This window comes from Bombyx mandarina, chromosome 05 (assembly GCF_030267445.1).
Source record: "Bombyx mandarina strain Sakado chromosome 05, ASM3026744v2".
NCBI classification, from domain to species: domain Eukaryota; kingdom Metazoa; phylum Arthropoda; class Insecta; order Lepidoptera; family Bombycidae; genus Bombyx; species Bombyx mandarina.
The window spans coordinates 2,906,323-2,927,060 of record NC_143212.1 but is presented as its reverse complement, the minus strand read 5'-3'; the positions used below and the strand labels follow the sequence as shown (position 1 = coordinate 2,927,060).

At 36.9% G+C, this 20,738-nt stretch overlaps 1 protein-coding gene across 11 annotated transcripts in view; it reads right to left on the bottom strand.

Annotated features, from left to right (window-relative positions):
* Positions 1–1,876: 1,876 nt before the first annotated feature.
* Positions 1,877–20,738, bottom strand: part of LOC114244033 (uncharacterized) — a 178,886-nt gene continuing 160,024 nt past the window's right edge. For 7 of the 11 annotated variants that reach the window (XM_089727272.1, XM_089727276.1, XM_089727280.1 and 4 more), the window contains 10 exons: positions 17,792–17,917; positions 15,881–15,917; positions 14,701–14,837; positions 11,981–12,142; positions 10,342–10,596; positions 8,670–8,852; positions 8,048–8,186; positions 7,305–7,498; positions 6,604–6,744; positions 1,877–6,176 (listed from right to left, as the gene is read on the bottom strand). In XM_089727272.1, the coding sequence (XP_089583398.1) occupies positions 6,105–6,176; positions 6,604–6,744; positions 7,305–7,498; positions 8,048–8,186; positions 8,670–8,852; positions 10,342–10,596; positions 11,981–12,142; positions 14,701–14,837; positions 15,881–15,917; positions 17,792–17,917 (1,446 nt within the window). In that variant the 3' untranslated portion in view covers positions 1,877–6,104. The remainder of the gene's footprint in view (positions 6,177–6,603; positions 6,745–7,304; positions 7,499–8,047; positions 8,187–8,669; positions 8,853–10,341; positions 10,597–11,980; positions 12,143–14,700; positions 14,838–15,880; positions 15,918–17,791; positions 17,918–20,738) is intronic. The other 4 variants (XM_089727277.1, XM_089727279.1, XM_089727275.1 and 1 more) reach the window with 3 other exon arrangements.

The following is a 20,738-nucleotide window of genomic DNA, read 5'->3' as shown; positions in this document are numbered from 1 at the left end:
AGCTCACAGCCCACCTGGTGTTACGTGGTTACTGGAGCCCATAGACATCTACAACGTAAATGCGCCACCCACCTTGAGATATAAGTTCTAAGGTCTCAAGTGTAGTAGTTATAACGGCTGCCCCACCCTTCAAACCGAAACGCATTACTGCTTCACGGCAGAAATAGGCAGGGCGGTGGTACCCACCCGCGCGGACTCGCAAGAGGTCCTACCACCAGTAATTAAGCAAATCAAAATTTTGCGGGTTTGATTTTTATTACACGATGCTATTCCTTCACCGTGGAAGTCAATCGTGAACATTCGTTGAATACGAAAATTGGTACCCGCCTGGGATTCGAACACCGGTGCATCGCTTCAACACGAATGCACCGGACGTCTTATCGACGACGACTTCAATATAAGTTACGCTGGCATAGCCCCTCAAGGCTACCAGCTTAGGTAAGAATAAAATAAAATCCTCCTAAAACAAGCCGTTGGTCAAGTAAAAAAGAATAATAATATGCATCTGGCTTGGAAGTCACATGTTACAAGTAAGGAAACAACGTGACAAATTTGAATTTAACTGAATATTACATTAAAACTTGTTTATTAAACACATCTGTTTACGAAAGTATTGTAATACAAGATAAATAGGAGGAAATTCCCATTCAATTACGTCATAACTAAGCATATTGTTTTGGGGCAGCGTTTTTTATTTTCTCGGCCCGCAGAAGCTATTTATTTTACGATAAGGAGTAAATTTAATTTAAAAAATATTCGTTAAAATATTTAGATAACAAAAAAAACCGACATACGAAAAATCCGTTGAATTTTTTTCCTTAGAGACTTATGAAGAAATATATGGTCCGCCATTTTATTCTTTTTTCCTTACCTATTCGGTAGCCTAAGGGGCTATTCCAGCTCATCGCGGACGGTTAGGTGAGCTCACGGGATCAATCTAAGAGCATTTGCTAACACTAGCCCTAGCAAGAGCAGTGCATCGCAGAATCTACCACCAGATCGGATTAGCGACCCACTGAAAAGATCATAGGTCAGGTCCATTCTATTTTTGTGTATATTATGTCAATTTAAAATTAGGTACATAGTACACCTAACACATGCTCTTTTTAACATGCGGTGTTTCTATAAACGGTTATCCATATATGTTTATCTTTGCACATTCAACAGCTCTAATCAATTGACCATAAGAATTACTCCAAGAATTCTCCTATTATAGATCAACTAAAAGTCCGTAGCCACGAGACAAGAGCAGGAATCCGCCTTCGGATGCCAATTATCTTCAGATAGGTCGAGTTCTGTTTCGACCCTGATTTTCGGAGTACAGAAGTCGCTAACTACGAAACCAAAAAGGTTCTAAAGTATTATATAGTACCAAAATGAAATTTTTCACTAGTGGTAGGACCTCTTGTGAGTCTGCACGGGTAGATACCACCATCCCGCCTATTTCTACCGTGAAGCACTAGTGCGTCTTGGCTTGAAGGGTGGGGCAGCCGTTGTAACTATACTGAGACCTCAGAACTTATATCTCAAGGTGGGTGGCGCATTTACGTTGAAGATGTCTATGGGCTCCAGTAACCACTTAACACCAGGTGGGCTGTGAGCTCGCCCACCCATATAAGCAATAATAAAAAAAGGAATTCATAGAATTACTGAGGTATATAGCGTAAAAGTCTCCAGACTGCACCTTCTGGTCAATATTGGCATTTCAACTAGGAAATTTGTAGGTAGCTAGAGCTATTGGCTTAATGTAATTGCGACTTTGGCCTCATATGAGCAAGAACATTTTAGAGTACATGAGCTGAGTATCAGAAGTCTAGCAACACCGAAATCCAACGAACTTTTTTATGCTTCAAAAAATGTCAAAATAAAACAATAATCCAGTATGTTCATTTTATTCTTAACTTTAATGCAGACTAGAATAATACTCTTAGAAATGAGAACAACAATAATTTCACATATTACAGTGTAACTACCACGAGCATTCACGATAAAGGCTATTTTTTTTATTAATTTATTTATTATCTGTGTTTCATAAATGTAAATAAAATCTTATTCACAACAGCTAGCAATATAAAATTACGTTATACATTATTAACCTTTTTAGCTATATTGGAAAGGAAATTTTACAAGGAGCTTGACCAGTGAGTTCTTATTAATTTCTATTGGTGATATATAAAGAGAAAACTGTTTAATAAGAAAGTTTGGTTGTTCCGGATTGAGGGGGATAGGACGGCTGGTATTTGTCACAAATGAAACTTCCTCCTTATGTCGCAATGTAGGTGGCAGTACTCAAGTCGTGATGTCTATGGTCTCCAGTAACTGACCTACAAAGTTTCTCGCCGGATCTTGTCAGTGAGTCGCGATTCCGATCCAGTGATAGATTCAGCGAAGTACTGCTCTTGCTATTGTTGAGCCCAGAGTCTACCGGCCTATAGGAGCTAGTATAACTCTTTGAGACTATCAGCGATTAGGCAAAAAACTAACTACTTCACACCAGGTAGGCGACGAATTCTCGCCCCTTCCTTCATCCGGTTGAAAAAAGTGATATTTTTTTTCACACATATTGACATATATGTATCTATTAAAAAACGAGTTACTCCAGCATTGTCTTTGTGTACATCACGATTTATTTAGACAAACATTGGAATCGAGAATCTAAAAATATAAATCGGTGAAGTGTTTTAAAAAAAAAACTAGAGCTCACTGGTCGAAATCGCAAAGAAGAATTGAATCGAAATATAGATAAAGTTTGAACTTTCGAGGAATGTTCATGAAGCGATTACAAGGGGTACATCTAAAGTCGTTTACATAACAATCTCGTTTAAACTCAATCCGTATCGATTACGAAATATATATTACGAATCGATTATTTATCGATACATTTTATAGAAATACTGTCATTAATAAATTTTATACATAAATATAGTTTACTCGTCCTCAGAGCGCTAAGCTTAGCTAAGAACACAGGATTTACATATAAACGTGGGTTACATATTAATGCTATAGCAATACTATAAAATTTACAAAATATGATATATTTTTTTCTTGAGTTGCTACTTGAGAGTTCCCATATATAATTCTATATGCACTAGTCGATTCATTATTTTAATTTTTCCGTTGAAACCGCGGGAATTAAAACAGAAAAACGTGAACAGATACCTCTCTCTTTCATTAGCATTGTAAATGTTATAAGCATGAAAGAGATAATTTAATTTCAAAGGGCCTTCCTTAAAAGTTACATATTACGGTTTCGAATACATTTTGAACTATGGGTGCATATTTTTTATATAATAAATTCATCACATAAAATGGTGTTTCATTCATTCTTTTTTTATATATTAATAATTACATTAAAGTAGTAAGAAAGCATAGACAATAAATAATGGAATGATCTGGTGAATTAAAACTAAAATGAAATGGCAATTACGCAAGATTAAAATAATCGAAGACTACGAAATCCCAGTCTTCTTCGATAAAATCTATAATTAATAAAAATGAAATAAAAATTGCTTACGTCTAAATGGCAAAACAAGTTTATAAACAATGACATCGTAATCTGCCCAATGTAATATTTGCTGCATTTTTGTAAAATTAAAATAGAATATTACTGTTTTTTAAAAAAACAAACTAAATATTTTTTTCAACATTAATAAAGCAAATTCGTTTCTGAACTTAATTGTACAGTTATCAGTACAAAATACATTCTAGGAAATATTAAATTTGTCCATCTGTATTTGGCTTACGAAAAAGAAAAATGATCTCTATTTTGATAACGCATTGAATTATTTTACAATGGCAACATTTTTTAATATTTTGATTTTTTAGTTCGTGACTAAGATGTTGGTATAGATTTATTTACGAGTATGTGTACTCCGCGGCTATACGGTTTTTTTTTAAATTAAAATGAACATTTTTTCATGAATCTGCTTGAAATGGGACCTCACCCTGTATTCCAAGTATGGAACTATAATTTTAAAGATACTGTAAATTCGAAAGCATTTGTTGACGGTATCGCTTTCCCGCAGCAATGGACAGTAAACCTTCGAAAATTGCGGAGTACAACAACTCGTTATTATCCATTCATTACTGCTTTATTAATTATTTTTAAACACTTTTCCACAGTGAAGGAATAACATCGTGTAATAAAAATGAAACACGCAAAATTATAATTTGCGTAATTACTGGTGGTAGGACCTCTTGTCAGTCCGCGCGGGTAGGTACCACCGCCCTGCCTATTTCTGCCGTGAAGCAGTAATGCGTTTCGGTTTGAAGGGTGGGGCAGCCGTTGTAACTATACTGAGACCCTAGAACTTATATCTCAAGGTGGGTGGCGCATTTACGTTGTGGATGTCTATGGGCTCCAGTAACCACTTAACACCAGGTGGGCTGTGAGCTCGTCCACCCATCTTAGCAATTAAAAAAAAAAAAAACTTTCAACATACATATAGACCTCTGTTACATTTTGCATTATATTATTACATGTATAAGCGTATAATAGTGTCATTTTGAGAGAACTTATTAATACGCAATACTTAGGTACTAATAGATTCCATTCAAATCAATCTAAACTATTTGATTAGTACAAAGCAGATCCTGATAGTAGAGTGAACTGAGCCCGCACGGGTCGTCACCACCGTCCAACCTATTCCTACCGCGAAACAAGTCTGTATACCAGTTTAAATGCAGTATAGCCTCTAAACAATACAAAAGAAGCTTTCGTCTTACGTCACAGGTGAGGTGGTGAGATTCTACAGTCTTCAGTTATTAAATATAAAAAAAACGTTAAAAACAAACCGCATTTTGTTCAATTAGCATTAGAACTATTTAAATGGTTGTCCGCCAGCTATCACGATTGTGTAACACATTATTCAATTCGAATAAGTACTTGTAAAACAGCATCAAATCAAACTTTGTTCTATTAAAATATCAATTGCCGTACTGGTTAATTTAGACATAGCGAATTAAAATGTGACTCCTTTTTCAAATAAACAATACTTTAATAATTGAAAAACAGTAACGATTTGAAGAATATTGTGTGATTTAGACTTTATAAATAAGGTATTATTTTCAGATCAAATAAAATTTTTCATTAATTCAATTAAGACATTGCTGTTTATCAAAGCAAACAGAATTTTAAAATGTATTGACGAGAAGCATTTAGTGACTCAACTTACACTTAATATATTTAATTAATATCTAAGCAGATATGAGTGAATTTGATATTTGATTTACAAAAACACATTCACATACATAAGTGGAGTATGTATACACATTGTCATGACGATTATATTTTTTATCACCTCCGAACGTAACCCTCGAACGATTTCTGTCTCTTTCACTCTATATTCTATTCGATTGAGAGAAAGAGACGAACAGCAAGAGCTACGTTCATATTTGCTGCTAACAACATTTGATGAAAGCATAAAAATATTTATTGTAATCTCCTTTCATTTAGAATTAGCAGCAAATATTTTAATTAAACTTACACGATATATATACGTACTTATTTTAGTAGCCACGAAAGCGTTTGTAAGCATTTAGAAAAGTTTTACATCACATTGTTTTTGTTTTTTGAGTATTTTTTGACAGCAAAGCTTACACCAGCCTCGGATCGTTCGGTTTGTGTGACACAATTAGTAACAGGAAAACAATAACAGATGGCGCTGTCTTCAAAATTCATTTTAACGTAGATTCGTATGCAGAATGTGAAATTCCAAATGACAAAAAATATTGTAACCCATTTTCTATGTTAAATGGGTCGCCATTTTGTTGACGTGATAATGAACATCCATTTTGATTTGACGTTCTCTGTGCCTTGAAATTAATAAGTATACCTTAAATTATATCATTTGCGGTATATAGCCAAGTGAAACATATGCGTTTCGTCTCTGATGCTTGTATCAACGTTCTCTACTTGGAATTTAAAGAAGCCTTGTCCGCAACTATACTCGTAGATTATTTTACCTCAGCAAGCATTGGCTGAAATTTTCATGACAATAATACAGTAAATATTCTAAGGATAAGATACGATCCGAGGGTGAGTTGCAGCGGTTGAGGAGGCTGTGTGGGTGAAGCAGGCACTTGTGTGTGGTCGGCGCGCGCGGTTATATGAACACCGGATTCTCCTGGCCAGTCAACAGTCTGAACATCGACGTCGGCATCGTTTTCATTAAGATCTGAAATGCGATTACACGAATACAACTTCTTTAATGAGCATTGTATTTTTTTAAGGTACATTATTTACTATAATATTAACAGTACGGAATAAGTCGCGATTTGGCGAAGTGGCGATTTGGAATATTATACAGTTTTTGTCAATCCAATCCGCATCGATCAGATTTGAATTCTGTTTTTAAAAAAGTATCATAAATGTCAAATTCGATTAACACTGACCATAGATTATATTAAATAATTAATAATCCTGTGCCAGGACCGGGTAGAATCGTGACAGACAAACTTGAATGTCAATGATGAAATTGTCAACACGTTCTTTAAAAAGTTACGTGAGTTTTTTTTCATTTTTATTTGAGCATAGTAACAGAGCACAAAGAGTCTACGTGATTTTCTGTAAAATACAAAATTTTGTTGGACAAAATCGTTCACCTCTCCGACGGAGGTGGCGAGCAGGTTGACGATCCTCTCGTGCGGCACGGCGACCACGCTCTGCGAGTTGATCTCGATGATGCGATGTCCCACGCGCACGCCGCCGCGCTCCGCTATACCGCCGCGGAGTAAGCTGCATATCTGTAGAGATTAACAAAGATATAACAATAATATAATTTAAAGAAAATTACGCCTTTTTTTAATTTCCGAACACATTTACTACATACTATGTATGTAATGTATGTAATACTTATGTATTAATACGTGAAGTAAAAAGTTTGTACCCCTTTTTACGAAAATTGCGCCTACGGAGGAGTATGAAATTTCCCTCACTTATAGAGAATATAGAGGAGTGTAGAATGGTAATTATTTTTAATGTATCCATAAAAAATACACGAAATCAATAAAAACAATTACACACATTACCATTACACTACTATTTAACACACACAGACGCATGTATACTCATTTGTTTATTGTTAAACTTTTGTTATTATTTAAAGTCTTGTCAAATTGAGAATAGATTAATATTGTTTGTCTTTAATATTATTTGTCTATAGTGTAATCTTGGCGAAATCTGTGATTATAGAAGGTTAATAATAGCCTTTGACAACAGAATCACAATAATGTTCAACTAATTATAGTCAAATTTCGACTACTGGGGGACAATTAGTATATTATTATATAAAAGTTAAACTCACCACACCATTTTGAACGCTAAAGCCTAATTGGTATTTAGTGTCCGGCCGTTTTATCTTGACCTCAACGACGGGAGCGCACGGTACCACGGTAAGTTTCACTACAGTTTGGTTTTTAGAGTTCTTTATGTAAGTTTGACAGGTCGACAGAGGCAGACCGACGAGGCTTACTCCATTAATTGCTATTATTTGATCGCCTGAAATTAAATAAAAATATTATGGGTAAATCTAGAACCAAAAAAAAATTACAGAACCTCATTTAAATCAATACATACATAGTTTCAGATACAAAATAAAAATGTTTAAATAACAAATCGAAACAACAATGAATATCGTCTTTTTGTATCCTAAAACTAATCAGAATATAGAGTTAAGACAGACAGAGTTAAGTTATCAAATCATTTTATAGTGATCTATTAACAGTGCTTTTAGGTACCTCTAGCACCGGTCACCGTCCTCGCCGAACCCGTCACTTGCGACGAAGGACTCGACGAGTAAATTAACCCATAGACACAGCCCACTGAGTTTTTGCCGGATCGGCGGGGGGAATTGCTGACAGCTGCCCTAGCGCCTCCGAAGGAGACCTAACAACTCAAGAGCAGCTGCTTCGCGAATGAATTTGCTACCGGATTGCAATCGCGACCCGCTGAGAAGATCCGGCGAGAAACTCAGCGGGCTGATGCATGGGTTAGGTTGCACGCCGACCTCTTTGTCGAGTTCGACGAGTACGGTTACCGGGGACGTACCTATGTTGAGTTGTCCGCAGCGCGCGGCGGCGCCGGCGGGCGCGAGGTTGGCGATGACCACGGTGGGCAGCATGGAGCCCCACCCGGACTCCACCACCACCACGCCCAGGATCTCGCCCTTAGTCTTCGGTACTACCACCTGAAGGGACAACTTGTTATTACAACAAGCTTTATCTTTCGACTGAATTTTGTTTGCGAGCCGTTTGTTAAAAAAAAAGCTACATTTTTTTTATTATTTACTGGCTGACCCGGCAGACCTCTTAGTGCCTCAATCGATAAATAAAAGACCTAAACTTTTGTATAAAATAAACTTAACACAAACAAAAGAAATCCGTCCGACGGGGGACACATCAAAGGGAAAACAAAATTGTTATTTTTATTTAATTCCGAGCATTTTCATATTTATCAACATTTTAAACCATCTCTGGACTTCCACAAATAATTCAAGAACAAAATTGGCCAAATCGGTCCAGCCGTTCTCGAGTTTTAGCGAGACTAACGAACAGCAATTCATTTTTATATATATAGATAGATAGATTCCTAAAAATTATTTGAAGCTTTCAAAATATTCTACAATATGATGGCCCTGCTTGAAGTGTCAAGCTCTTAACAAGCTATGTACCTCTTTTTGCAATTCCTTTTTCGCGAACATCTGGAGTTCATCACCGAATATCTCCTGACTATTCAGCACCTCTTGATAATCCATCTCCTTGACGAAGCTGTGGTCTTCGATTCCGTTTGCCTTTAAGAACTCCATGTAGGCCACTTGGAACGCTTGGCCAATCGACTGCGCTATGAATTGGGCCTGTAAAATAAATTTCGGTAATTTTCAGTTTAGGCTGGCAACTTTTTGGTAGTTTTAGTAGAAAACGATAATACGATTTTGGATTATCTTTTAAAAAATCATTAATTTGTGATTATTATATGATTAATTTAATCCCTATTATTGAAAGACTATTTAGATTAACCAAAACATGAAATGGGAATGCGTTTACGTACCACGCACAAAGATAGAACATAAGTAAGCTTAATAAACTAAAAGCTAGTATAATTTGTTTTAAACTATACAAGTTTCGCTGAATCTAAGGCCGTCTGGTGTAGTGGTAAGTGACATGGTCACTGCACAAGGGGGTCGCGGGTTCGAATCCCGCCAAGGGAGGATATTTGTATGATAAATTATATAAAAATATATTTTCCAGGGTTATGGATGTATATTAAATAAATGTATGTGTATAATAAAAATCTTATATTTATTTCCGTTATTTGGTACCTGTAACACAAGTTCTTTCCGAACTTACCACGGGACCAGTCAACATGGCGTGATTGTTAGTAAATATTTATTTATTATTTTATTTATATGTATAAATGATTATGAATGAAGTTTAACATTTCCCATTAAAGAGAGTTTTACATCGAATATTGTTTAATAGTTGACTTAATGCGCAAAGATGTGCCAAAGTAGGTACAAATTAATCATTATAAATTTCACAGCACAAAAATTTTTTTGCAGGAAATCCACATATTTAATGGCAAAAAACAAGGGTTATATGCCGATATTCGTTATAATATTACCGCGTTATAGGGGGGATATATTCAGGAGTACGTTCTGCGTTTTCATTTTTTTTACAGACCGTTTGCCAAATAGACAGAGAAGCTCATAATACCACAGTGTTAATACCGCTATGCGCCTTTAGACGACGACTATCCAATACTACAGTCCGGAGATTGTCAGAACAGGGGTAAACACCCGTGAGGGCCATCAGCAATAAATGTTGCGAATTAGCAGAACGAGCAGAGGGAAGAAATCAACAAGGAACACAACTGCTGTGCAACGAGTATTAAAAAGTGTTAGGTAGACCTGGGTCCCATTTCTGTATGTACATATTGTGTTACACCGAAATACCGCACCGACTTCACAATACGCGCGATACCAGCTGAACTTTTTTTTTGTTATTGCTTAGATGGTTGGACGAGCTACAGCCCACCTGGTGTTAAGTGGCTACTGGAGCCCATAGACATATACAACGTAAATGCGCCACCCACCTTGAGATATAAGTTCTAAGGTCTCAAGTATAGTTACAACGGCTGCCCCACCCTTCAAACCGAAACGCATTACTGCTTCACGGCAGAAATAGGCAGGCAGGTGGTACCTACCCGCGCGGACTCACAAACGGTCCTACCACCAGTAATTACGCAAATTATAATTTTGCGGGTTTCATTTTTATTTCTTACAAAATATGAGACTCCAAATTTGTTTTACTCGAAGTGAACTTTTTCGATTATAATTGACTCACCTCCTCGCTCTCAAAAACGTGACATATCATCTTCGGCGTACGGTTCAGTTTCGGTTGATCGGAATCGTTTTCGTGCGGAACGAAACGTCGCCTCGCCATCAAAACCACCAGGTCCCCTATATCGGCGATGTACGATATCGTTCTGAGGGCATGGTCCATCATGATCTCTTTCAGTTCCGTGTTTAAAACCATTATTTTTTCCGTTGAAATGAATAGATCCACTTCTGTGCTCGGTTGGTTCTCGCCCTCGGGTGCCTTCGCAATGAAAACAATAAATTTAATAAAGCATTTTAAGTGTCTCCCTTGCGAGCAGATTTTGTTATTAATTTTTAAAGTAAAACCTACAGATAGAGCCAAAAAGGAAATAATATTGGTAATACTAATATGGTAATATTTTCCCCTATTTAATAGATGGTAGCCTAAGGGGCTATTCCAGTTACGCGCAGACGGGTTGGTGAGCTCACGGGCTGAACCTCAGCGAGTGTTGTTAACACTAGCCCTAGCAACAGTAGTGCTTTGCAGAATCTACCGCCGGATCAGAGTCGCGACCCGCCGGATCAGAGGCGCGATCCGGCGAAAAAATAAACGGGTTATGTCTATAGGTTTAGTAATGTAACTTGATATAGACGGCAAGCAACATTATTCGTAAGGCGCATTATAAGCCCGCTCGAGTCGGTACCACCATATTTTTTATTTCCGCCACAATGCGGTTATCCGTTCCCCGGTTTGAAAAGTTGTATTTCATGCAATATCGATACTTTCTCTGTCTCAAAATGTAATGATGTAATTCCACAATTCGTGACTCCGCAATCTAAATCGAAACAGGTATGGTGGGCAATATTTTTGTTGGAATATACTGCGGATCTGCGGACCCTGGCCAATTTTCTTCGCTTATCTATAATTGCATAACATTGGAAGATATACCAACAGTTTTATTATTCGAGGTTTAAAAAAAGACCTTAGCGACAAGCAGCGCATTGGCTGTGTCACCGACATTGTGACCAGTGACATAAATATTGTCCATGTAAAACATTAACCACGATACGTTTTTTAATTGTATTGTATTATTGTATGTATGTATGTATTGTATTTTAGTGTATTGTTGACAGTAAAACTGTAAATTTTGTTCTTTCTAACTTACCAATGCCTAATAAAATCCATGGGTGAGCAATAAGGAAAAATCATAAAAAGTGTTGTTAATTTAAATAAATATAAGATAGGAATTACAATAAAAATCTACTTAATTACGAAACGCATATAAGTTTACGCAAAAAAAACGAGTTATATAGGTATATGGCGAGTGGTCGTTATATCACAGCGCAAAGACGATAAGCCTACGCTATTACTATTAATCATTGCTAAATATATTCATGAAAAACATTTATATGCAATATTCAACACAAATAACGAATGATTAAGGCTGTTTTTCGTAGCATATTTATGTTTTATATTTTACCTATACAGTATATTTTTTGGTAATTTTTTATTTACGACATGCAAAATATCAAGGATCCTATTTTTGAAAATTTCATATATAATAATGCATTTCGGATGTGGACCCAACGCTTTGATACATTAAACATTAAAATGATATAATAATAACAAATTATTCATATGGATTAGCTGTCGGCCAAACCACCTTGATCTTAGTGACTGCCTCCTCGACCATGTTCTTTTTGAGTCGTTTTTTCCTTCTCCTAGAGTCCTCGTCCACCTCGACCGATCCCAGGAACGTGAGGCGGAACACGGCCGCTGGCGCCGCGTACACCCCGGAGTACGGACCCTCGCAGCCCCACTCCCACTGTAGGACACACCGGCTAACCTCCTCACCAAACCGCTCGCTCTCACATTGTCGTATTCGATATTTTTTACGATTGGCAACTCTTTTTACCGATTTATCACTATCGATGTTTGATGGCCAGTATTACTTATGTCATAAAATCGATTACTGACATATAAATTTTAATAGTTTTTTCTCTTAAATTCAGTAGGTATATTCTATACGAAATTTACCGATAATTATGAAAGCAAACTTTGTAGCTGAATGAAGCTATTGAAAAATTTTCGTTTTTCATCGGAGTATATATAAGTAAAGCCTTTTTCAAACGCGCATATCATTGTATCTAGCCAATCATCAGATTGACGAAAACGCAAGCAAAAATAAACTCGATAACAAACACGCACAATGATGAGAGAAGCGAGCGAGCGATAACCGTTGTCGTTAGTTCGGAAGCCTTACGATTAATAAAGTTAATTAAATCATCTCCACTCGTGCTTAGGCGTAAAGCTAATCCGCGATGTCTGTGCAGGCTCTCTCGGTCCGCCGGAAATCGGCTACAGCCGGTGTGAATCGGATATGGATCATGCTGTATCGTGCAGATGTGAAACTCGCGTGATCATAGAGCAAGCGTCCCACGCGCGCCAATATTCGTCCGTGGCAGCACAGATTATCCAAGAGTACGAATTAAAAAAAAATACACACGATAATCTAATTAAGTAAGATCGTAAAACATGCTAAATGTGAAACGAGCACTTGTGAACGGAAAGGCTGTCACCTTACCTTAGTTCGAAGGTTTTTAGAGCGCAAGGACGTAATGTAAAGCATAGCGACAAGCGGTAAAGTAAGCGACAGACAAACATATTCAGAGGAGGCTAGCCGGCCAGTACGGGATCCGACATTCTTCCAGGTAGGGTCGAGGGGGTGAGGAGCACGCTGAAAAAAACACTCTAGTGCCAAGTCAATAAGAGCGTAAATGGTTTGGCGGACAGGTCGGTGGACGTCACCACAGAGTTGACAAATTCATTCACGGGGTACCGTAACTCTCGGCATAAAAACTAATCTAATTAATATTTATAATTATATTTCAAGTACACTAGCATTCTCAATACACTAAACCTACAAAATACTGGTATTTATTTAGAGCATGAAATTACATATTTACATAATAATTTAAAATGTGTTTGAAAAATATTTTACAAGTTTAAGGTGCAAACACTTTCCGTTAAAATATGTGGTATTTTATTTTAAACGTAATTAAACTTGGCTGCAATCATAAAATTGCCAATATGTATTAAATTTATAAGTCTGTGCCAGGAATTGACTTACATTTGTTTTTTTTTTTTTTTATAACACTGACGAATTGTTTTTTCTGATGTCTAACCCGTTTTTTTCTTTTCTCATTGGAGTACTTGTAAGCCTTGCGGAACCGTGTCCATTCTGGTAATAATAGTCCATTCTGGTAATATAATAAAGAGATAATAGTAAAACGCAATTTCATGCTCGCAAACACAGTACATAATATCTACATAATATATGATGTTAGGTACTTTTAAACCGATTCACACGGGCAGTTTTTGCCTTTACATTAAATGAGAATGCGTTAATTAACAATTCATTTAACTGTTGTGTCAATATAATACATCGATCAGTCGGATAATTAATTACTTCAAATTGAAATCAAACAAATAAATTGTAACAACAATTTTATATAGTTGTATTAATAATTTAAATGAAAGAGATTATTAATTGTTGAAATTAGGTGTGGTGGGTCATCATAAAAACTGGTTTTCCTTTAATTTTGAAACAAATATTTATTTTTGATAGAATATTATTAAAATAAAGTTTTACGGTTTAATCTCTTGTTTGTAGTTAACAGGTTTCGCGGGCATGGTAGAAATACTTAGGTAACATGTTCGCATCTCTTGTTTCATGAAGGAAGGATTACTGGTCGCCCGGAGGTCTTTCCAGTTTCACCGAGACAGGTGGGCGAGCAAAGGCTCAGCCAGAAGGGGCGGGATTTTCTAACAGTTACCCGACCGCCTCCGAAGGGGACCTAACAACTCAAGAGTAGCAGCTTCGATACCGGATCGAATCGCTGTTACTTCCTTGTTCCCCCCAACTGTATACAAATAATCTGAACATCTATTGAGGAGAGCATTAGGTAGACTTTCCACGCACACACAAAGCAACCGTGTAATATCTTGAAGTGTAATTTATTTTATTGGGTTTCATTTTAAAAATGAAACGGGCGTGTCTATTACTTCAATACTTCTCAGGACTGAAGTCCATTTACGAAGCGTGTTGCGGATAATAATATGTACTATTAGGTTATTAAACTACCTTGCATTTTGATTTAATAAAAAAAAAGATTTAGATATGTTTTACGAAGCAGTGGTACACGGTATGATGTCTGACTTAAATTCAATCAGCATATTAAAAGTCATCCAAATTTAAATGATACTAGGTTGGATCAACTGATATTACCTGGTATATTACCCGACGTACTAACGATAGATTAAACCGCAAAACGAAGACACGTGTAAATATTAAACAAAAAAAAACGATATTACTCCGTTTACCTTAATCCTGGAGACCGCTTCTTCGGCTTGGAGCATCCGAGTTGCCTTCGTCGGCTGACCCTCGCAAGCGAGCTGGGTGGAGCCGAGGTAACGAGCTCGGAATAAGACACCTTCGATCAGAACTGAACGTATTGTTTCTGAAAAAGTTCAATGACACTGTTGTATTTCAAGTTTTTTAAACGTAATCTAGGTAGTATATCGAGCGGTGAAAGGCGACATTGGTTTAAGGGACATTTTTGCAAATTTTATCCAGGAGAGCCATTTAAAGTTTAAAATTGGGAAAAAATATTATAACAAAAGAAAACTTCTTCAACTATTTGAATGGAGTAAACTTAATCGAAGTTCAGTTAAGAACATCAAACTGTTGATGCTGACACCAAATAAAATGTCGCTTAAACCAAATAGCCTTTCACTCATCGATATTCCTTTTTTTTTCTATTATCATTTCGAATAATTGGGAGCACATTTAACGAGTTTTTTTTTAACGCTTAGATGACAGACATCTATTATTAAATAACATTATTGGTATTATTTTATTTCTCGTTACTTTAAAGAAACATATCGTGAATCTCTTGAATACATAGTAATAAGGTCAAAATAGTCAAATTGTTATTTTGATTTTTGATTTTCGTCTTTACGAAGTGTTGTACATTAACACTCACCGTTTTATTAATTCCATGCGCAGCGTAAATGAAATATTCATTTTCAGTTTGATTTATTTGATCATAATTTATGTTACATTAGAAATAAATAGATCTATTTTTATATTAATCTGAATAATACGAAGTGTACATCCTTCCGGATAGGCAATGACTTATGCGAATATAAAAATTATATTTTTAATACATTAGACATAATAATATGTCCTTCTTGTTTTAATAACTACATTTTCATGAGTTCGGAAACTAAAGTGAAGGCAATGGTGTTCCTCCCTCCCATCTCACGAGGTCGCTGACCCCGAGCGTCAGCTGATTTTTGAGTTGAGAGAGAGAGAGAGAGAGAGAGAGAGAGAGACAGAAAGTGAGAGAGAGAGCGTGTTCTTTATTGTACACCAAAAAACAAAACATTTGAGTAACAATTAAATGCAAAAACATGTTTTTAGGATATAAATTGTTTTTTTTTTAATTAGTTTATAGGACGGGCACAGTACAATCTGTATAAAATAGTAAATTAAACGAACCTTCCTTGTTTTTGCTCTTTTTCTTTCCGTCTTTGTCCTGGAAAAAAAAACGATAAAATCATTGAGATATCAAATCATAAATAATGAAATCAAATTTAAAATAGTAAAATCACCAAAGCACACGCGGACAAAAATTTAATTGTTTTGTTTGAAAATGCATAAATATTTTACATTTATAGATTCAAATATAACGTAGAATGTAGATATTGGTTATATTTAGAGTAGTTGGTTTATTTTTTATTGCTTAGATAGGTGGAGGAGCTCACAGCCCACCTGGTGTTAAGTAATTACTGGAGCCCATAGACATCTACAACGTAAGTCCCTAAGGTCTCAATATAGTTACAACGGCTACCCCACCCTTCAAACCAAAATGCATTACTGCTTCACGGCAGAACTAGGCAGGGTGGTGGTACCTACCCGTGCGGACTCACAAGAGGTCCTACCACCAGTATTTACGCAAATAATAATTTGCGGATTTGATTTTTATTACACAATGTTATTCCTTCACCGCGGAAGTCAATCGCGAACATTTGTTAAGTACGTATTTCATTAGAAACATTGGTACCCGCCTGCGGGATTTGAACACCGGTGCATCGCTAGAATATTTAGATTAGTCAACATTTTAATACGAACGAACTAAGCACTGTGTAATTACTGCTCGATATTTAAGTAACCATATTGTAATAAGACGGCTTATCTGAATATTCGTGTGTCTGTGTGTTAATTTTTATGTACATACTATGTAATACAAACTAGCATACGGTATAGTATAATTTGTTACAGTCATTATTCATCGAATATTCATTATTCGTAAGTTGAATTTTAATGCGTATTACAAATTTAGCAATATTTATTACAATTTTAGGTGACAATTATGAAATTTTAACTCTTCTTACCACATTCGATTTACGATCCACCGGCGGGCCTAGCGTACTATATCATTCGGGCCAAGCCAAAATCAAGGAATCAGTATATTTTTTATCAACTGGAGATTCATTCTAAAATTTATAAAATACGATAATCTGTACGGAAGATAAAAATTAGCGACTTTTATCGTCTACTAATTTAGATACTTTAAAAGGCCCACGGTTGTCCCTCGTGGCTTGAATGGTACAGTAAGATAGGGCTCACCGGTGGGCGCCGTGACCTGAATGAAAATACTCGATTTTTCATAAGGCGTTCCACGTGTTAGTTATTGCGATGCGACTATGCCGGTGTTTGAATTCCGCAGGCAGATAGATACCAGTTTTTTCTAACTTTTTTTTTTTTCCTACCTAAGCTGATAAGCCTTGAGAGGCTATTTCAGCATAAGCTGAACTAGTAGGTAAGCTCACGGGGCTAAAACCGGAGTGATGCTAGCACTGGCCCTAGCAAGAGCAGTGCTTCGCAGAATCTACCACCGGATCGGAAACGCGACCCACTGAGAAGATCCGGCGAGAAACTCAGTGGGCTGTGTCTGTGGGGTTTCCTAACAAAATACGTACACACACACACACGTTAGCACATGTTCACGAATGACTTCGAAGATTAAGGAATAACATTGAGTAATAAAAATTAATCCCGCAAAATCTAGAATTTGCGCAATTACTATACAACTGAGAGAGAGAGAGAGAGCGACCTCAAATCTTACGTTATTGATGTCCATGGACTCCCGTAACCACTTAACATCAGCTGGGCCGTTGCTTCGTTCACTAATCTAAAAAAAGAAGAAATCTAAGAAAAGAAGAAAATATATTTATTTTGGTATTTACTTCACTATTACTTACGGTAACAACACGATATGGTTTTAAATTTGTGTAAAAACCGAGTAAACTCACATGTTTTAAAGAGCATTTACATACATAGGTACTGTGCTGTTAGTAGATAAGCAATATAAGGGATGGAATGAACAAGTTCTTTGCGTCTTCAGACCTTTCCATTATGAAGATTCTCCTCGTCTTTGTTGTCAGCGGTGTCGTGAGCGTGAGGCGGGGAGCGCGCCGAGCCGGACCCGCTGCCCGCGGGCATCACAGTCCGGGATTTCGGTTTCCGCCAACCCTACAACATTGAGTATATTCTTTAGTCTTCGCGAGTCGTAGATATAATCAAAACTGCTTCTACGGTTTAATCTAGCATTTTTATTGTCCTTAAATTATTTCCACTGTTTCGATTACGGACGGACATGTCCATGATGACCTAGAGCTTGACTCAATCAGTAAGTATATACAGTCGGCATCAATACGCCACTTTGAGAAGGCGGCACGACACGAAAACCCTCTTGTCGTGGCCGCCAGAAATTACATACCTAATCCTGTGGACCGAATGGTAAACAGTCGACGTTGCTCTAAGCACGTCATTACTAAACCTCCCGATCCATTAACGGTGCTTTTAGGTACGTCAAGCACCGGTCACCGTCCTCGCCGAACCCGTCGCTTGCGAGGAAGGGCTCGGCGAGTAAATTAACCCACAGACACAGCCCACTGAATTTTTCGTGGGATCTTCTCAGTGGGTCGCGTTTCCGATCCGATGGTAGATTCTGCGAAGCACTGCTTTTACTAGGGCCAGTGTTAGCAACACCTAGCATTAGAACCCCGAGAGCTCACCTACAGCTAGGATAACGCTGATATAGCCTCTCAAGGCTATCAGCAAAGGTAGAAAAAAAAACGGACGGACTGATAACTGAGGTCGTCCGTGACCACAAGAATCCAGAAAGTAAACAAAACAATAATATAATGACAATAGAAAACACTAAGTAAACAATAAGACATGAAGTTTTAACTACCTACAATATTAATTGAATTTAAGAATTCGAACGCATACGCATTAACATTTATTCGAAAACAATAGTGTTCAAGGTACAAGTTCAGTGCCGTGACCTTAGTGCCAATGTTGTGAGAATAACGACGAAGGGAAGATCTTCCACCGAGCGGGTGATATTGCTCGGTAGACCGACGGTCCGAATGTTGTTGTTCGGAACTTGTATATATTCAAGCTTATCTTTGAAAGTGTCGTTAACAAGATTCAGGCATCTGTCAAATATCTTGTGTTCTATGATGGCTACCTGTCCAATTTTATTTTATGAAAAAGTTTACGAAAAAACCGAAAGGGTTATTACTCTAGCAATGTCTGATTATCTTAGTTGACTAATTATTATGTGGTGACTAGAACAGCGATTCCGACTTCCTTCTAAATAGAAGTGTTGAAATAATAGACGTAGTTTAAAATCTAAAATAAAAAAATATATTCTTCAAAGGTAAAATCGATTTGTTATGGCGCCGTAAATCTTAGAAATTTTCCTGACACATTCCGTGAGTGTTGGGATACTTGGGGTCGGTGTTTCGATCGATGTTTAACATCGTAGTCTGTTGGAGGGTAAAACAAAGTTAGCGTCAAAAATGTTACGAGTTATCAACAGAGCGAAGCGAAACTTCAGTTACTTCTATTTGACTACAGAAAAGGGTCATTCAGATTGTTGATAAACCCATTCGGAGGGAATTCGACTTTATCCATGCTTTGTATCGTGTGATCCATGGAGAGTGCTCTGCGATGATCCCATTATCTCGTTCTTACCATGGCACCGGCCGTCACCAGAGCAGAGTCCATCCATACTACCTAAAACGACTGCGTTCATCCACAGCGCGTTTCCATAGATTTTTTCGGCCACGTACCATCCGGCTTTAGAATGAGCTCCCCTCTACGGTGTTTCCAGACCGCTACCACACTAAGCGGCGGCTTGGCTGTACCCTGGCAATGCTGATGTCCATGAGCGAAGGTAACAACTCACCATCAGATGGGTCGTACACTCGTCTGCATACAAGGCTAATGAGAAAAAAGGTCTGAGTTCACGGGAGTTTTCATGGAATTAACGATAAAGAATTTTAGTGTGTCGATGATAGGACACGATGAGCTATCTGCTCTTAAGTTGCGCAATCGCGCTGATGACTCAACTAATTTAAATGAGAATAACTGATGTCTAAAGCGGGTAACATTAACTTTATTCCGCCTGAAACGGTAAAAAGTTAAAAAGGCGTTTATAGATATTTTAAAAACATTCAAATGCTAAGTTAATTGAGTAACAAATTTTCGTAACTATCGATAGAACACATATAATTTGTAAATAATTAATAAGCGATCAGAGAATGAGGAAACTTCACATTCCTTATTATATTTTATCGTCTATTTTATTGTCTGGACACGCTCACCGCTTCTCTGGTATTAATCGGTTATTAAATTCGGTCAAAAACCAACATGGAATTGTTCTCAATTGTACAGTAATTACACAAAATCTTCTAATTGGGGGTTTGATTTTTGCTATTCTATTGAATTCCTTTATTTTGGTATTCATTCGTGAACATAAACTAAGTACGTGTGCATTTCGTTTTGATAAAATCGGTACCTGCCTGTGGGATTTGAATATCAAGACAGTCGTATCACTCGATAAGAAGTACACCAGGCGAAAACTATGTGTTTCGTTGACTTCAAAATTTAAAACTAAATTGAAATACTCAATATTTTCACCTTTTCCTTTTCATCTTCTTCGACATTTAAGCCCGATTCACTAACTGCAACGTTTGACTCACTACTAGACACGTTGATGTGTTCTGATTCAGTGTTTCCGAGTGCTACATCCGCAAATTCTCGCTTAATGTCCGTGGTATCATTAAAATTTTCATCTTTTACCTTTTCATTACATACAGTTTTTTCACCATCGTAATCTTCTATTTTTGATTCACCAGCACTAATTCGTTCTAGACTCGTGCTTTTGTAAATGGCATCATTAAATAATACATCTTCATTGGCATCACTTGTCTTACCGACTTTTCTGTTGTCATTTTCATTTATTTCTGTCTGAATCTCTGAAATTACTTCTGTTTCTTTA